This window comes from Coturnix japonica, chromosome 1 (assembly GCF_001577835.2).
Source record: "Coturnix japonica isolate 7356 chromosome 1, Coturnix japonica 2.1, whole genome shotgun sequence".
NCBI classification, from domain to species: Eukaryota; Metazoa; Chordata; class Aves; order Galliformes; family Phasianidae; genus Coturnix; species Coturnix japonica.
The window spans coordinates 78567885-78586717 of NC_029516.1; the positions used below are offsets into that span (position 1 = coordinate 78567885).

Sequence of the window (18833 nt, forward strand, 5' to 3'; positions counted from 1 at the left end):
CTGCAGAGTGTGACCTAAAGGCTTGTTCCACAAACTACTTGTTTGCAGAAAACTTTATGCTACAACTTCAAGTAGTGTTAAAGACTGAAGTGCCATCTGTTCCTGCAGTGCTAGCACAGAGGGATGGCTCTGCTGGCTGCTTTGGCGCTATTCACTCCTCACCCATTCACAATGCCTGTATTCCGCCTGGTCATGAAGATAGAGAGCTGAACCCAAACACGTACATCAGCGACTATGTAGAAGGATGTGCGGCTTTTATTTATCAGTTAGATCAGCATTTGAACAGAAGTATCTAAATAGCAATCAAACTGTACAGTTTCCACCTTTAAACACTTTGGTACTGTAGCTTTCAGATTACAGAAGAAGAGCCATTCATGCAAATATTTTCTGCATCTCTGGACAATACTACAAATAAAGCACAGACTAAGCCACATGGCAGTCATTTTTGACATCAGTAATTGACCATAAATTTTTTCCAAGCATCTACTATAGAACCAGGAAAAACACACAGAGATACTTCCAAGCAGTACATTTTCTAAAGAGTAAAGCACTTAAGCAGACACAAAAGTCATTAAGCACCAGACATAAAAAGAAAGATATAGTACCCTAGATTAGAAACAAAACCAGAACTGAAATCAAAGGATCACTCTGCTGGGTTACAAATCTGAAGTGGCCAGAGCAGAGCTCACCTAGAGCTGGTAGTATCCCAGGAATGCTGTATTCCTGGGAGGATATTATCTCCTTGGTCAGGGAGCATAGTGAAATGTGTGGCTCTTGTTGGGACAGCTTGCTCCCCAGAGGCACAACCTTTGTTCCTGACTAAATAAGGCCTCTGTGATGAGCCCATAACCTCATGTTTCAGCCAACTCTTAGGGACAGACATTCAAGTCCATGCCCTGGATACTGCATTCAGAGACTTAAAACAAAAACTCCAAAAAAAAAAAACAACAACCAAAACCACCTCACAACTCCTTAAACACATATAATACTTTTTCTGTCCTCTGAGAAACATCAAAATGTGTGTGTCAGTAGAGGAGAATCACTCCATAGCCTTGAAACACACTGTGGGACAAGGCAGCCATTTTCTGTGCACCTGTGCTTTTCTTGACAAATGCTAATTGCTGACAGCTTTTACTACAAGGAAACTAGAATGTGCTTTCCTTCCTGTACCCAAACTCGCTGCTGAGCAGGAAGTAGTAAAAAAAACCACTGTTTTTTTTAACAGCTGTGTATGGGGCAGGACAAGTGCTTTTATCTGCTTACCAGATATTTATTTGAATAGAGGGATGGAACCACAACACTATTAATCCGAAAGGTTTAGTAGTTGAGTGATTCAGGTCAAATTCACTACTGTAATGCATGGCTGACTGCTTTTCAAGGGCTGTCTACATAGTCACCACTCCAAGTAAGACTTTATCTCAGTGCACGTGCACACAGGTCAGATCTATGAGATCTCACTGGTGTTCAGCTGCACTGCAGAGATGCCTGGGCTTATCAGCAAGTACGTGAAACCACATAGAGTAGACTGAAGTTGGCACATGAATTATTCTTTTGTTTGTTTGTTTCCTCCTTACTGTCTCTGACTTGGCAGGCTCATGTCTACGAACGCGTCTACTGACTCCTAGTGCTGTGGTACAAGTGTGTCACAGCGGAGGAGCTGAGTCCCTCAAGGGTATAAAGCAGGGGGAATGGTAGAGACAGAAACAAGGACATTCAGTTGCTTTAGACGTTGAACTGAGGGATGTGGTTTAAGGGGAAGTATCGGTGTTAGGTGGATAGTTGGACTGGATGATCTTAGAGGTCTTTTCCAACCTTAGTGATTCTATGACAAAAGTGAGGTGAGAGCAGAATACAATCAGGGGTGTCTGACTGCTAACAATACCCCCAAAAGAACAGCTTGACCTGGGTCTCCAGCAGCTCCTGAAGAGCTCGGATTTTTTTCTGTGTCCAGAAGAGGGATTAATCCAAAGCCCAGGTAAGAGTCAACACAAACCCTTCCTTGATAACACAGGTTGTGTGTCAAACGGGAATTACAAGTATCCAAGTAAGTGGATTATATCTACTTTACTAGGAAATTCATTTTTTCTTGTGGCTTTTGAAAGAAATACCATCAGACATTACATCTCTCTCAGAATACAGCAGCTTTCTGAGCTGAAAATAAAATGCACCGAGTTCAGTGAAAAAGCCGCACTTCTGCAGGTTTGGGATGAAGAGACGTGAACAGTCTGGTCAATTTGCCCTGTGCAGAGACTGCTCAGCAATTTCACATCACGCAACACAAAAAACCCCACCCAAAGCTGCACAAGTGTGCAGTGTTAGCTTTCAGTGGAAATTTTGACAATGCAGAATTACCAAGATAAGAAGTTTTCTCTTGCTATCCCTCTTTAGTGTCTTTGATAATAAGGTTTTGTAGCATTCGGGCAAAAATAACCTGTGGTTTCCCCACAGGAAACCCATGATACTGCTTGTAATAGGAGCCATAATTTCAGAGCAATTAACAAGATAGCATTGTGCTTAGCAGTGGTTTAAGATAAAACAGCAAAATTCACAATGTTGTCTACAATGCAAAAAAGACGCCAATTAAATTTATCGTAAGTGCAAAGATCCACTGTATTAGTCAGAATCACTCTTTGCATCATTTGAGGTTGGCTTGAAAGGTCTCTCTCTTCTGGCAGCAGTTTTAAGCCAGCATCGCTGCTCATTTCTGGTTACAACTGGTGGCACACCAGGTCTGCACCTGCAATCTAAGCAAAGAGCTACATGCTAAGGTTTAAAGAACGGTTCTACTTCCTTGATGTGTTCATGAGATTAGAGACAACGTAGTTGACACTTTAGCATGAGCTCCCCTCACAGAATCACAGAATGGCCCAGACTGGAAGGGACCTCAGGGATCATGAATCTCAAACCCCCCCCACCACTGGCAGGGCCTCCAACCTCCACATTTAATACTAGACCAGGTTGCCCAGGCCCCATCCAACCTGGCCTTAACACCTCCAGGGATGGGGCATCCACAACCTCTCTGAGCAGCCTGTTCCAACCAGTATATTTCACTCATAGCAAAGGGGTTTTCCACAATCATTTTTGCATCACCTATTTTGTAATGTATATATGTTGTGTATATATACATACGTAGTATATATACATATATACACACACACACACATATATATATATACACACACATATATGTGTATTATTATCATTACTATTATCTTTTTTTTTTCCTCTTCCTTTTCTGCCTTATTAAACAGTTTTTATCTCAACCCATGAGTTCATGCCATGGGAGGGGGTGAGCTAATGACTGTGCGGTGCTGAGCTACCTGCTGGGTTAAACCACAACACATTTTTAAAAGAAAGCCTGTAATTTGAGTAGTGATAGAGAAAGTAAGCCTGTGAAGCCTGATTCTATTGTCAGTTGTGCAATTTATTTCACTTTCAGAAAGGTAGAAAAAATGTGCACTCTGAGGCCTTCAAAAAGTACCGCTTTCTGACAATATGAATATGCCATAAAAAGTACTGAACTAAATGAGATCTTAAGTAAATAAGAGATGTGAATATATGAAGTCAAATGTATTGGAACCTTGTGCCAACTGCTTCTCCAACTACATTTGAAAAATGTTATATTATGTTTTAATACTCATTTTCTATGAAACAAATAGGGCAATCCCCAGAATTGGGGATAGCAAAGACTTTCTCTCTTGAAAACAAGGAGGGCTTTTTGATTTCTTGAAAATAGGAAAAGGGAAGTGCAAACTCTTAAAATACTTTCAGGTCAATAAGACTGGAAACACTTTTCCCTAGAGATTTTCAGTCACACACAGAAAATTCCAGGTTTGGCAGTGCTGGAAATGGTCCTGGATTGCAGCCACAGTGGAAGTTCTGTCCTGCTAGAGGACATCCAGAACCAGCAAAACAATTTAAACACTTAAGTTCCAGCAATAGCCTTGTTTCTGCAAGACAGCTGACCTCCTCTGGCTCTTAGCAACTTTTCCTTCATCAGTCACTTGTTGCATCCAACAGTCACTGTCTCAGCTACATGTTCTGTAGCAGTAGCCAGATAGCACATCACAGAAAGTGGATATATGTAGGTCACTACTATGCAGGTCAGTAATACTTTCTATTTATTTCCATGGAACAGATACAAAGAGCACAATAACACTATCTGATTGAGCAAATTCTCAGCTACAAAAACATATTTTTCAACACAGTCGCCATTGGCCAATCTCTGCAGACAAGCTGACAGACAGTGTACTTCATTCTATGGTGTGACAGCTGTGTATGGCTGTCTAGAACGTATCTTTCACATCACTGTTGTCTCTGCTGAAACACACCACTCACTATTCTCACATCCATTGGTTGGTCTCCAGAAACATTCATTCATTGATGAATGTCCATAGGTGCGTTTTTTTCCACATTCAATGACACACTTTTGCTTCATATGCACTTCCATGTCAGATGCCATTGTGTCAGACTGCCCCTCTGCTGCCATCTGTCACACAGAAACAACATTTAAAAGGATTATTTGTGGCAAAGCTTGACCTCTACTGCCACACCACCAACACCTGCCTCAGATTTTGTGGGCCAAGATAATAACATAGGAACCATTGTTTTCAGAGAAGCCATCATAGATATTTACCACATGTTTAGCTGCTGTCACTTATCTTCCTCCTCAAAAATGTGTGGAAACCTTCCAATTCCATACATGTCACAGATGCATATCTTACAAGTTTAATAGTTTTATTTTGTCAAGTGATCTCTCAGTCAGGTTCATGTGACCATCCAAATCTTCTGCCAAACTGTACTGTTAACATGACTCCAACTGAGCACAGACTTACTCCTTCATATATGCCTATGCACACAGAAATTTAATAGTACTATTTACCCTTTTGGAGAACTTATGTAGCAAGAACCACTCCCAGCTGAATCGGAAGCCACTTGACACTATTCATATCTTGGAGACACCAGCAGCTTGTGTTTGCCAATGATCACATAAATACTTAAGCAGTAAAATATACCTCTCCGGAATATGCACCCAGCAGCTTAGCTCTGGGACTTCAAAACCAGAGGAAACAGCTTTGTACGCTGTATATGCAGATAGAGCAGCACTGCTTTGTTATGCCTTTCTAAAATCAGGCACAATTTGTCCTTGCCTTAACTGTCCTGAATAACAGCATTTTAAGGAGATTGCTGGTTCTTAACTTAGCATAGCTATAAAAGACAGGAAAGAGAATTAAGAAGATGTATTCACTACAGATTTCAGAGTCTGCAGTGAAACGTTTAGTGCTATCTAAAAGAACTTGCAGTGTGTTGCAGGCTGCCCAGAAGAGCTTATCAAACTCGTACCTAATCCAACAGACTTTGTTGCTCGGCAGCATCTTTGGCTGCAGAAGCAATGACTTGCTCTTGGAGAACAGATTTTTTCTAACATACTACCCCAGACCAACAGGCCCAGAAATCCTCTGCTGAATTCTCACTATTTACCTATCCATTATGTCCATAATTATCTCCAAAGGAGTTTATTCCTTGTAAGCTTCTTGTTCAGGCTGATAAGCAATTCATTCTGAATCCTCTGCAGAACTCAGATTTACTCCTCACACTCTCAGCTGAGAAACTAAGTAGCTGTCTCAATTTACACCATACGAATTCCCCACTACCTGTTTTCCATCTTCTCACTCAATTCAAGATCCTTCATTTCCTTCACTAAAGGCATGTTTTTGAGTTGCACACTCTCATCATGTGGCTTCAGGACTCTTCTGTTCAGCTGAGCCTACAACACAGAACTGTTAAATCTAGCTGTTATAACTGGTTGAGTCCTTCTTCTAAGCTTATGACAGACCTCTCACTTTCAAACATATCAGTTGCGATTCACATTTCACAGAACTGGATATTTTCTGTGCTGAAGACTTCAGTTTAGACCACAGATCACAGCATACATCACTTTTTGAGAGGAGCTCTCATTCTAAACCCCATTTTTCAATGCAATGTGATGTACATATGCTTTTTCGTTTAATACTGAGATAATATCTATCTTTAATTTTGATGCTACTCATATTTGAGTAGGGTGTCTAAATTTAGTAACTAGCAAACACCAAAGCTATATCCATTTTCCTTAAGCATTAATCTAAGGCAGTTAATATAAAAATAATACCTAAAAGTAATAGCATCCCAAATAAGCATATACTGCCAAAGACATTATCTCCTATAAGAGCCTTGCTCGAAGAGAAAGGTCTTGCTTTGTTCCTTAGATTATACTAGGAACAGTTTTAATGCACGTATTCCAAAAAGATAAACACAGACAAATGATTCTCTTTTTTTTCTTAAGCAAACTTTCCCACTTCTACATGATACGTAATTGGAAATAAAATGAACTAATCTTAAAAAGAAAAAAAATAGCAAAAACTGAAACCACACAAACTCTCAGAATTTAAAAGAAAGTCTCTTCAACAGTTCTGTTCAAGCTGGCTTCCTCTGGAAGAAGCAACTGCAATTCTGAGAATAAAATGGCTTCTCGAGCAAAACACAGGCACGTTTCGTTACATTTAAAAACAAACATTCATAGTAAGCCACATGCTGATTTACTCTCTATCCACAACTTGCTTTTGATCATGGGCCCAGATTCACAGACTTGAAAGAACAGTGGGAGAAAAGCTGCCAACAGTATAATTCGTACATTGCACCACTGCATCTTTTTATTGTTTGCAAAACTGTAGGCACTCTCAGCAAAAGACTTTCCAGACTTGGCTTAGAAACCTCAAGACAGAAAGAGTCAAATAGCATTCCTATGGAAAATATTTCTGTCATTTAGTTTAATAGGCACCCAAATACTTCTGCGGAATTCAGCATAAGCGCAAGACAAGATGCCTAACAGTACAGGTCCTACAAAAGTAGGTTTGTATGATATGAATTGAACAAATAATCCTGTACATACACTTCTGTGGCAAAACGGGTGGATATTTCATGCAAGTATACATAAAATACTTCATTCCTTCTCAGAACTGTATGATCAAGGAGACTGTCAGTTTGCTAGCAAAGTCGTAAAAGCCAAAGCTACATTTCCTGTTTGTAAGAAAGCAGGTGAAGAGAAGACTAGAGCCCTTTCAGATTGACGGCAGCTCCAGAGATAGACTTGTGCTGCCAAGTCTGATATAAAAGAGCATCCAAGGTCCACCAACATAACATAAATTTATTTCCCGTTGGATAAGGAGGTGCAGGGCATTCCTACCAGCAACATAACCAGGTAAGCCTTATACTTTTAGTATTATACATTCGGAAACAATGGAATGGTAGAAACATATTTAGGTTGACTACCTGTTCAGTATTCCAAAGTCAAATTATTAATAATAAACATAATGGTGATGATGAGTCATCATCAACTTAAACATTCATTAACCTTCAGCAAAGTGGGCAAAAGCACAATGGCTTGTTGGTGAAGGCTAAGCACTAGCATCATTTCTGTGCCTAAAACATTTACTAAACTGAGGGTTTCTTATTTTATGGTGTGTTTCTTCCCTTCCGAAGTTCAAAGTTGATATCTTATAAAGCAATTAGTTGTGCACTAATTAATTGCAGCTTAAGGAATCCTTTCCGGTGAATTAATCCTGTCTTAAAAGCGCACGCAGATGGAAGCATTATTAATGTTAATTTAATATTCATCAGATTTCTTTTTAGAAGAAGTCATTAGTACAGAATATTATTTATCTCATCATTTAATTGGAGAGGAGAAAAATTAATTTTGTCTCGTTGTTGAAAAATTTTCGGTAAGAAACAAGGAGAAACAAACCATTTTGTGCTCTTGCTTGTCTTTTAAAACTTTGTAGCTATCAAGTAGTCATTCACACAAGCAGGTTTATGATCTGATACTATAGATGGCATATTGTTAAGCAACTCTTGCTAGACAGTTATCTATATACCCTAACTCTTGTTTCTCTTCAGTATGAAAGTGTAATAAAAAAAATGGTGTGTTCCTGTTACCCTTTCTGAGGCATTCCCTAAATTAAAATACATTAGAAAATGACAGAACAGAGCTTAGTATCTTCTGCTAAGTATACATATAATGTTAGGAGAATAAATACTTATTTCTAGCTCCAAATTGTAGAATCTGGTTCCTCTCATCAAAATGTACGTATGTAATTAGGAAAGAATGATCATGCGCATTCCTTCAAGTTACAGTAATTGCAGGACTACAGAAATTAATCCTAGAAATATTAGAGTGTTTTGTTTTTGGCTTTTGTTGTAGACTCACAGAATGGCTTGGGTTGGAAAGGACCTTAAAGCTCCTCCAGTTCCAACCCCCAGCTGTAGGCAGGGCCTGCCCCTCACCAACTCAGGCTACGCAGGGCGCCATCCAACCTGGCCTTGAGCACCTCCAGGGATGGGCATTCATAGTTTCTCTGGGCAGCCTTTCAGTACCTCACTAAGCTACAAGTAAAAAATTTCCTCCTACTATCTAATCTAAATCTCCTCTTAGTTTAAAATGATTCCCATTTGTCCTATCAGTGTCCAGCCAGGCAAAAAGTCAATCCTCAGCTTGTTTACAAGCTCTCTTGTTAAGTACCAGAAGGCTGCCATGAGACCCCCCCCGCCCCCCGCAAAGCTTTATAGTTAATATTAAAATATAAAATATAGTCTAATATCATATTAGAGAGTCAATAATAATTCCATAAGGAATTCTCAGGATTTTTTCCCCAAAGATACAAAAACGCTTTTTCATACAATACCATTTGAATGAAAAATTCCTGAACACTGTTCTATGGGTTCTTTAGAATAAATGTATAATTTCAAAATAATACATCTGGATTTGTTGTATTTGACAAGATATGAATTTAAAATTAGATCATGGAATAAAACTATTTCAGAATACTCTAAGCTACAATTAGACATCTTTCTTTTTCTCCTTGCACACTTGTGTTGTCCTTTTGTCTTTAGTACAAGTTGCTGCCACAGATTGCATCCACTATTGTAACATACAGATACAACAGCACAGTTATCTGAGGACACAAAATGTTCTTCACACAAGTTTTCCTTCTATTGCTGCTGTTGTCAAAATATTTAAATAATGCAAATGTAAACAGCCAGTATAGTAATAACAAATATAAAGGTAGTAAAAGAACAGTTAGACAAGAGCTGGGAGTTGTATAGCCATAAAGCTAAGATATAAAAGAAAAATCCCCTGTTTTTGTTATTTGGAAAGTAGAATTAACTTGAAACTGACGATGATCACACAAAGGTGCATTCTTATGTGAGAGATCAAGGCCTTTAATATGCTTTCATGGGTAAGGGAAAACAGATTTTGTTTCTGAAGTAGCTCATATTGCAAGATAGATAAAGATTCAAAGAGAAGACACTGAATTCACATGTTTGTATCCACTGTTCTGAAATACAACCAGATGGAATCAGAATTTTGGGAAATTAATTTTAAAATAATCTAAGTGGTGTTCAGCTAGGAATAAACTATACTGCTGTTTTTCTCTCTCCCCAAGCCTGTGTATCTTTCTAAACTACGTATTAGAAAGAGCTACAGTTTGTAAATTAAAAAGAAGAAAAAAAAAAGATACATATTACTACAAATTCAGATTTTAGGCCTTTGGTTTTGCTTTAATAGTTTGGAAGTCCTATAGCAATAATATCTTGCCAATCTTTATTTATTTATTCTTTTTCCAGTCAGTAATTCTAACATAACTTAGAAGCTAAACTGCGAAAAACATCCTGCTTGTCCTCAAAATTTGATTCCCTTGTTCACGTCAATTAAGAATTCTCCTTCTACTCCGGAAACACCAGGGAAAAACAGAATTCCTGAAACAGAAAAATAAAGTATAGCCTTCAATATCGAGGATCACAGAATCTGTAAACACTGGAAAAGATCACTAAAGTAGTCTGGTCCAACCTTCAACCAATCATCAAAACGTTATGAAATCGGGTTTCAAGCTCTATGTTAGGAATCTATTTCCTCTTTTTATTCTAATGAATTACAGGGTAGTAGTTTCCATCGCAGGTACATGAGAAGGAAAGCTCTCAGGCCACAATACACCTTTTGGTCAATGAACAATAGCTTTTAGGAAAAGCAGTAAGAAATGAATGTAAGAAAAATGAGCCAATCATGTCACAAAAGATAGAAGGGAAGAAGGAGGAAACATGACTTAATATTTAGGCACTACACTGGTACAAAAAACAGGAGAACTTCCTAAGGTGAGCTGGAACTGATTAGCCAAAGAGCAACCCCCTCTATTTTCAGCATTGCCCTCAACTACAACATGGGAATGCACAGTTCTCTATTCCTTCAAATCAGCTTTTCTTTAAGAAAATCTTAAGCTCCTGATGGAATCCAGCTATATAAAAAACAAATGGGAACATTACAGGTGTGCTTGAATCTAGCTCTGATGGTATCATCTAACCTCTGCTGTTGACTGCTCTGTTTCTGCCACACTTTTTTGTGCACTGTTAGTGGAGTTCATCGCTTATTAAATCCAGAATTCATTCCAAACACTCCAAATCCAGAGCGTGAAACGTGCCTCTAAGAAACGTGAAGAATTTAGAATCATGCTCATTTCACCATTTCAATTGGCTTAGTGTGTTCGCTGTCAGGGAAAGGTTTCACAGGCCATTTGCTGCAATCCTGATCATTTTGGCCTTCAGACTGTGACAATCAGTCTATATTCATCAGAAAGGTTTGGGATGGAAAATTCACATGAGCTATGTTAATTGATGAATTAGTTAAACAACAAGATATACTGAGTACAGGTTCCTTCTTGTGTTTCTAACAAGGACTTCAGCAAGAAGCAGTTTTAGGCCAAAGAGAAGCTTTGCTCAATGAAACAGATCTCCTGGTATAGTTATTTCAGGAACTGTTCAGAGTTTTCTCTGCAGTTGTCCATGGGTTGTCCAACTCCCAGCTTCTGCTCATCCTTTCCTATTACATCACTTGCTTTCTCAGGAAGGAGATCAAGGATTTGAGTAAAAATAAGTGGTTTTAATAGGAGATGCAAAAAAATGCACAACTCATCTTTGAAATCTGTTGCACAGAGAAATTTCCCGTGAAGTTCTGTCTGAATTCATTTTTGGAAATTTAGTTTGAAATTTTGGAAGCTTGAATTAAAGGAAGGAAAAAAAAAATCAACCAGTCACAAAAAATACAGCGTGACTTTTAGATGACACATGTTATAACACAATTTTCTTCCAGTTACAGGAATGGACTGCCATTATTCTGTCTGGGGAGTTTTGGCCTTTCTAAGTTTGGCTCTGATTTTTTCACTGATACTGAATATTTCACACTATATGAAAAAGAAGCAAGAAGGTAAGCAACGTTGTCTCTTAAAAGGATGGAATTTGAGAGCTTAGGAATATCTGCAAAGAATGCTATTGATTCTGATAGATGTCAAACCAACAAACTACTTCTCTGAATCTTACAGTTATCTTTTGACTAGAATGATTCTAGTTGTGAGGATGAAACTGTATAAATTTTTTAGGAGAGTCAGATAGCATTACAAGATGATCAGTAGCTGCCTAACACGCTACTAAAAACAGCTACCCATATACATCCTTTGAAGATAAACCAACAGCAATGTATATAAATATGAATTTATTTCTGGTTAATGTGCTATTTTTAAGTGTATTTTTCAGGTCAATAACTCCCCTTTTGTAGAACATCTTTTATGCAACTTATTTAACATATATACTGTAATCTAAAGGTGATTTTGACTAGCTGTAGTAACACAAAATACACTTAAGAAAATTGTATCCTCTTCAAATTCCTAAAAGCTCCTTTGAATTTGAGATATCAAAAATTTTGTGCTCAATTTATTTGGAAAAACAAAACCTTGAATTCCTTTTCATCATGGGATTCTAGCTTTTAATTCAATTTGTCAATAACAATAATAATTTGCTTAACTTATGGAACTAATTTGTTTTATTTACATTAGATGATGACTACAGTCATGCTCTGTTTTATGTTAAAATTAACTAAGATTTTTTACATAACCAACTAAGGCAATACTACCAATCAGCTGTACAATCATCACCACTCCCACTCAGGAAAAAGTGCCTATACCATGGGAAATCTGCACTTTGTGCTGCATGCATATGGATGGGCAAGCAAACCCTGGTAGACTGAGCCACTTTAAACATATTCACGTGCATAGATAATCTAGGTAAGCAGGAAGCTCATGCCTATAAGCAGAATTCACGATAAATAAGAGAATTGGTATGACAGGCTATTAAAAGAGATGCTGGAGAGGGAGGAGAGTGTTGCCTTTTTGTTGTCTTTTGTCTTTTATTGTTACTAGGCAGATATTTGTGTGATGAAAAATCATGGACATTTACAAAACTAACCTTGAGCAAGGTTGCAGTCAGATTGGCTGATGCTGCAATATTCATGGTATCAGAGTTTTACCATGGCAAATTCTGGAGTTCTGGAGAACAAGATCGAAAGCCATGAATTCCTGAGTTATTAATCAAGGTCTAGCAATAAATCTCTCTGCCTCAGTTTCTTCATCTGTAGATCTCTCGCTTTCAGAGACAGAAGCAACTGAGCCAGTAAAACAAATGAACCTTTCATCTTCTATTATAAACACATGATGCGCCTCCCTAGGCAGAGAAAAAAAGCGAGTTGGAAGCAGAAAGAGGAGGAAGCAAGAAATTAATCCCATGCGCTACAGTACACTATTGGGAGAAGGGACTGTATTTGATGTGGCTTAACAAAATAGAGATTGAAGACCTTCTTGTAAACTAACACAGAGTCTGTAGCACAGCACAGAAACATAACACAAGCATCTTTTAAAATTACTATTCAAAAGTAATTGAGTGAAGCAGGGGACAACTGAAAGTGCTATGATGCCACAGCTTTCGATTTCACTCTCTATAGTGAAGTCAAAAGCATGTCAGTTAAGAAAATTAAAATTATCTGAATGGTTCTTAAGAAGTACATTTCATTCTCTTTTCACTATTTTTTTTTTTTTCAGCTAAAATGTATAAAGACAATGAAGAAAACACTCAAAGGTAAGCTGTATAAATAGCCCTTTCCTGAGAAGAGTAAAATAAGCACTAAATGATGATAGATGTCTTTGAATTTTCCTCTGCGCCATCCCTCCAATATCTTATGTGGCCTGCCTGGAGATACCGGAGAGCAGAATGGTGGTTTAAAAAAAAAAAAAAAAAAAGTAAGAAGGCAGGAGAAAAATATTCATGTAAGAGATGTCCTCCAGACATTTCATCAAGAATAAAAAACTGCATGGCAGTATAGTAACCTTACATACTCAAGGAAGCACGATATATTAAGGCACTATTTACTGCTTGAAAGCAATTAATCTATAAAGTAAAGAGAACACTCAGAAAACAATGAGGAATTATGATACGTTATTTTGTTCTTGTGGAACATTTCTTGTTCTTGTTTTTACGTTTCTTTTACACATTACATTCCAAAGCAATAAAGCAGTTTGTGTTGATTCCAGATGCTGGACAGCTCCCCATTGGTCACCAAGTTTGTTGAATTTACTCCATATTAACGTTACTGTGGAAAACAGAGACAAAGGGAATTTCATCTCAACTCAAATATATCAGGCCCTTGAATCAAAACCACAAAAGCTGATGTCAGCCCTCCAAAAATCAATCCTCATTAATATATTCCCTGGAAAATGGGAAGTCCATCTGCTTTATTTGCTACTGCCTGTTCAGCTGAGAAATACCACTGCAATAAAGTGGTATATTTCATTACTTTATCCTCGACAAGGCACAGGATAGGGATGCAGTAGGATCAAACAGTGAACCTCCCTAACAATCCTCATTTTTAAAAACATGTTTGAGAACATTTTCAAACAACACTGGGTAGCAAAACTCAAAAATATTCAAAGCTGAACATTGCTTTGATCTTGTCTAGGTATCAACATAAGAATTTTTGTTCAATTTCAGTTCAGTTTTAATTTAGAATATAGGAAGTATCCTTTCCTCTTCGGTGAAGGTGGTGTTACTATCCCCTTGTCTTGTTTTTTAGGTCATACAGTTTTCTGCTATGCTCATGTGAAATGGTAAGAGTAGAATAGGGGTTCCTAAATAAATTTTATGAAGCAGTTTAAAATTATCTTTCTATTCCTATTCTAGCTGTGATGACTGTAACACAGGATATGACCCAGTCTATGGCAATCTCAGTCAAAACATTTTAGGTAAGTTTCATTTTAAGAACATGTTTCTATTCTGTGTTTATAAGAAATGCAGAATTAAAAGCAGACTAGCCAGCACACTGTGTTTCTCATCAGCCTTGAGAGTCTTTCCCTTTTAAAAAATGCCTTACTCATACCTACTTAAGGCCTACATCAAATTACCGTACTGCACTATTTGTAAGAGGAGGTCAGGTAAAGAATTTGACTTAGCACACACACTTCCAAGCAATCTAAGACTCAGACTTCCATCTGCCCAAAGTCAGTGCCCCCAGACAAGCAAGCAGAAAGTAGCACCCTGTCTGCTTTCTGCACTGGCCATTCACAAATAAAAGATGATAACAGAAATGCTGAAGCACAGCCCATGGTTGTGAATGCTTCACTGGGCTAAAGTGAAGAATCCCCCACAGCAGCAATCTATAACATATTAGAAACAGTAAAATCATATAATTACAGTTGGATATAGACACATCAATGGTATGTCACTCAAAGCCTACTAGTCTCTGCATGGTTCTGTAGCTGAAAAGTTGCTTGTACTAACAAATATGGAGGTATGTCAAGTTACTCTTAACTGAAGATGTTCTAGCAACTCCAAATAACATCCAGTTACGGAATGATAAACAGAATCAGAGAATCACAGAATTATCAAGGTTGGAAAAGACCTAGAAGATCATCTAGTCCAACCATTACCAATACTTCCCAGCTAAATCATATTTCTCAACACCACATCCAAACGTTTCTTGAACACTCCCATGGTCGGTGACTCCACCACCTCCCTGGGCAGTGCATTCCAATGCCTGACTACCCTTTCCGAGAAGTAATACTTCCTAATGTCCAGCCTGAATCTCCCCTGATGCAGCTTAAAACCATTCCCTCTAGTTCTGTCACTGATTACACGAGAGAAGAGGCCAACCCCCAGCTCACTACAACCCCCCTTCAGGAAGTTATAGAGAGCTATAAGGTCTTCCCTGAGCCTCCTCTTCTCCAGGCTGAACAATCCCAGCTCCCTCAGCCACTCCTCGTAAGGCCTGTGCTCCAGACCCCTCACCAGCTTTGTAGCCCTCCTCTGAACACATTCCAGGGCCACAATGTCTTTCTAGCAGTGAGGGGCCCAAAACTGAACACAGTACTCGAGGTGCAGCCGCACCAATGCTGAGTACAGGGGCACAATTACCTCCCTGTTCCTGCTAGTAACACTGTGTAACTTCCCATCCATCTGCATGGGCAGAACATTTTTTGCTTCAGAGTTTCTGTGTCAGAATTTCTTAGCTAGCTGTCTGTCTATAAGCAGAGGAAGAAGGAAGTAATATGTGTGTCACTACAAAACAAGTGAAACATCTAATAGTAAACTGGTGGGGATGAAGGGGTACTTCTGTAAGAGAGGATCTGTTAATTGGATCTTTTAATTCTGAGTAGCATCATGTCTTAGTAATGGAAATGCTTTTCTGTTTTGGTAAATTACAGAGGAATGTTGTTACGAACAGATGAAGTCCCAGCCTCAGAGGCCAGTTAATGAACTACAGGTATCTTTACTTTTAATTCTGGATTTATGAATCAGAGCGATGTGGTCTGTCACATCACATGACAATGAGTAACAAAAATCTTCCTGCTGCACATCACAAAAATTACTGCAATTCAGTGTCTCGGTTTACCAGGAAATGCAAGTGTGTTTGAGTTTCTGTTCAATCTGAGTCATTAGTAAGGGAGGAGAAAGATTACCGACTGCTCAATTCCATCCACGTGGCATAACAATGCTCAGTCACAAGCATGCAAGTCAGGCTCAATTAGAGACCGATCACATGATGATCACAAATTTGACCGATTCTCTCCTGCCCAGTATAAAAATCTGTATTTCTTAACTTGTTAAAGACAACCAATTTCCTATTGATTTGTATTTTGTTATTACTTAGAGAGCTAAAAGCATGCGAGTTTCATTTGAAATCTGTCTATAATTGAAGCATCCCTAACATCAGTTTTGGAGTTGCTTTCCAGCTATTTCATGAGAAATTATTCCCACTCTCTCCCTTCTTATTTAAAGATTTGTTTTCATAAACATCACAGAAACAGCATCATCTATGAAAATTCCAGAGCCAAAAGTGCACAACAATTTGGCGTGAAAAAGACTGAGAGAAGAAGTGCAAACACAAAGCATACATTTTACACCAGAAATCAGATAACATATGCAGAAAAGAGTCACCCATTACTACATTTTTTCTGCACAAAGCCTGTGAAAAGTGGTGTTACTAATAATGGGATTCTAACAAATCAACCTCAGTGAAGAAAAACAGATCAAACAATGCCTGCATCTCAAAGAACTTGGAATTATTACATAAACTGCTCTTATTTCCCCACAGAGAATCCTTGAAATGATACCAGGAAGAGAGTTTCCTCTCTGCCACAATTATGAGTCAATTATCATTAAGTTACATTAGCCTGTTTTCTGTGCTGCTGTAACTTAATCATGTGTACTTTTAACAATGTAATTTAGAGATAGTTTGGGTAAACCTCAGCCCCTACTATGATTACCATGTAGATATGTTCAAAGCCTTAGATATAATTTTAAAGCAAACACAACTACTAAATGCTAATCATAAAGTAAACTTCCTTCCAGGTGGAATCAGTTGATCAGATGTGTTACGCCTCACTTGATCACAGCAGCAAGGGAAAACGCAGAAAACCAAGGAGGAAGAAAGACCCTCCATTAGAGGATGAAGAAGGAAGACTATCTAAGTCCAACATTACAGCTTCCAAAGTTTGCATTTACCTTAACAGTGAGCAACTGGCTGCTGAAAATACAGCAAACATAGAAGCCATTCATGACGATCCCATAAGGTTAATGGGTTTAATTCATAGGACAAATGGAGAGAACATTTGAAGTGGCTTCATCAACCAAATATGAAATCAAACTGAGATCAGCTTTATTCATTCTGGAAGAACAGTGAATGATCAGAGACAATACTTGGCAAACTTAAATAACAAACAATGGTGTGATGCAGCTAAGTACAATATTCCAAGTCATCTTCTAAGAAAATATATGGATTAAGCAAAAAATAGCTGCAGGTTCATTCTGCCCTTTTAAAGAACCTTTCCTTCTGAATGCATTTTGAAAGGGAGCTCTGAACACAGAGATAGTAGTTTCTGTGTGGTAAAGTAAAATTAATTCTTTGTTTAAAAACAACCATCAACCTTCATACAGCCCCAGAAGACCCATTAAGTTGCCTGTTGGAGATTGACGATCCCTGAGGTTTCTTCCAATCCAGGCCATTCTGTAATTCTGTGATTCCTACAGTGCACAGCATGGGTGCCCAACCCTTCAGCTTGCCCAGGCTGCACTGAGTGAGAAGAAATTGTCTTGGACCAATGTTTTCATTGTTGCTGAATAATGGGGTGCACTCAGGACCAGTGTGGACTGCTTGGTTGGGAAGAGCAACTACCATGATGGCACAGGGTGTAGAGTGAGGCTAGCTGACTTGGGCTTCATGCAGCATGTTATATATATCTCCTCACTTTCCTTTTGTGGACAATATTGGCATAATCTCAAATCTTCACTCCTCTACTAACATAACACTGTATTCATTTGTATTCAAGGATAAGGATCAGCACTGGCAAATAATTTGTAACAATCAGCCTCTGCCAGAGGAGAGACAATAGACAGAAAGAGCATAATAACGCTATTTGGTAGAGCAAATTCTTAGCTACAAAACACTGCTTTTTTGGTATAGTCACCACCATCAGTCATGTATTTTCACCAACAATGAACAAGAGCCTGCATGTTGCCCTTGTAAAAATCTGTACCAGTGGAGGTCTCATAGTCTGGTGTAGGTTGGAAGGGACCTTAGAGATCATTGAGTCCAATCCCTGGGATTCGAGTCTCCTGTGTAGCAGAGCGGCACTTCTACCACTTGCGCCACAGGGGGATTCGAACCCAGGTCTCCGGTGTTGCAACTCAGCATTCCTACCACTGCGCCACCGGGGCATGCTGCAGTGATCGACTGCTGCTGTCACCACTGCTGAAACACAACATCCACTGTGTTCACATCCCCTGTCTGCTTCTAGAAATGTTCAGTAAAGCTGAAGAATGTCAGTAGGAGCACACTGGAGGAATTCAATTACGCGCCTTTACTTCCTATGCACTTCCATGCCAGATGCACATTTTGTCAGATGGCCCCACAGCCGCTATCCACGACAACAAAATGTAAGAGAATACTGTAAGGATACCTCCACTGCCATACCACCACCATCTGCCTCTAACATAATAAAATAGGAAGTATTAATTTCAGAGCTACCCTCATAACAAAAAAGAATAAAAGGAGATGCTAAGTGTAGTCTCAGTAACAAAATCTGTTCTCATAGCACTATACATATTCTGATGCAGAGGGAAGCAGTGTGAAACTTTCTGAAAGAAAGCTTAGCACCTAAGTAACAATTCAATACAGCAGGTAAAAAAAAAAGTACATTCATTGCAGAAGTATATTAGATGATGGCAGAAGCAGAAGACTTTGTAGGGAAGAAAAGAGATAAAAAACAGAGTATTAAGTAGCATCACTGAATTTTCATAAGTCTATGCCAGATATACTCCAGCAACCATGACAGACTCTTGGTGATATCACACTTTTTAGAATGCAGATAAAAAAAATGTTGGTGGGTCAAACTCCAAAAATAATATGTAAATTTCTCCTATTCCTTGCT

The 18833-nt window shown here is 38.5% G+C and overlaps 1 protein-coding gene and 1 long non-coding RNA gene across 2 annotated transcripts; one reads left to right on the top strand and one right to left on the bottom strand.

Annotated features, from left to right (window-relative positions):
* Positions 1–230: 230 nt before the first annotated feature.
* LOC107321158 lies at positions 231–14093 on the bottom strand. Its single transcript, XR_001558477.2, has 2 exons — positions 12325–14093; positions 231–9792 (listed from the first exon to the last, which is right to left on the bottom strand). It is a non-coding gene; the product is annotated as an uncharacterized LOC107321158 (long non-coding RNA).
* LOC107321148 (T-cell receptor-associated transmembrane adapter 1) lies at positions 7108–17733 on the top strand. Its single transcript, XM_015877777.2, has 6 exons — positions 7108–7237; positions 11177–11290; positions 12954–12990; positions 14089–14150; positions 15609–15667; positions 16756–17733. The coding sequence occupies exons 2-6, from the start codon at positions 11185–11187 to the stop codon at positions 17017–17019; spliced, it is 528 nt and encodes a 175-aa protein (XP_015733263.1). The 5' UTR covers positions 7108–7237; positions 11177–11184; the 3' UTR covers positions 17020–17733.
* The last annotated feature ends 1100 nt before the right edge of the window (positions 17734–18833 follow it).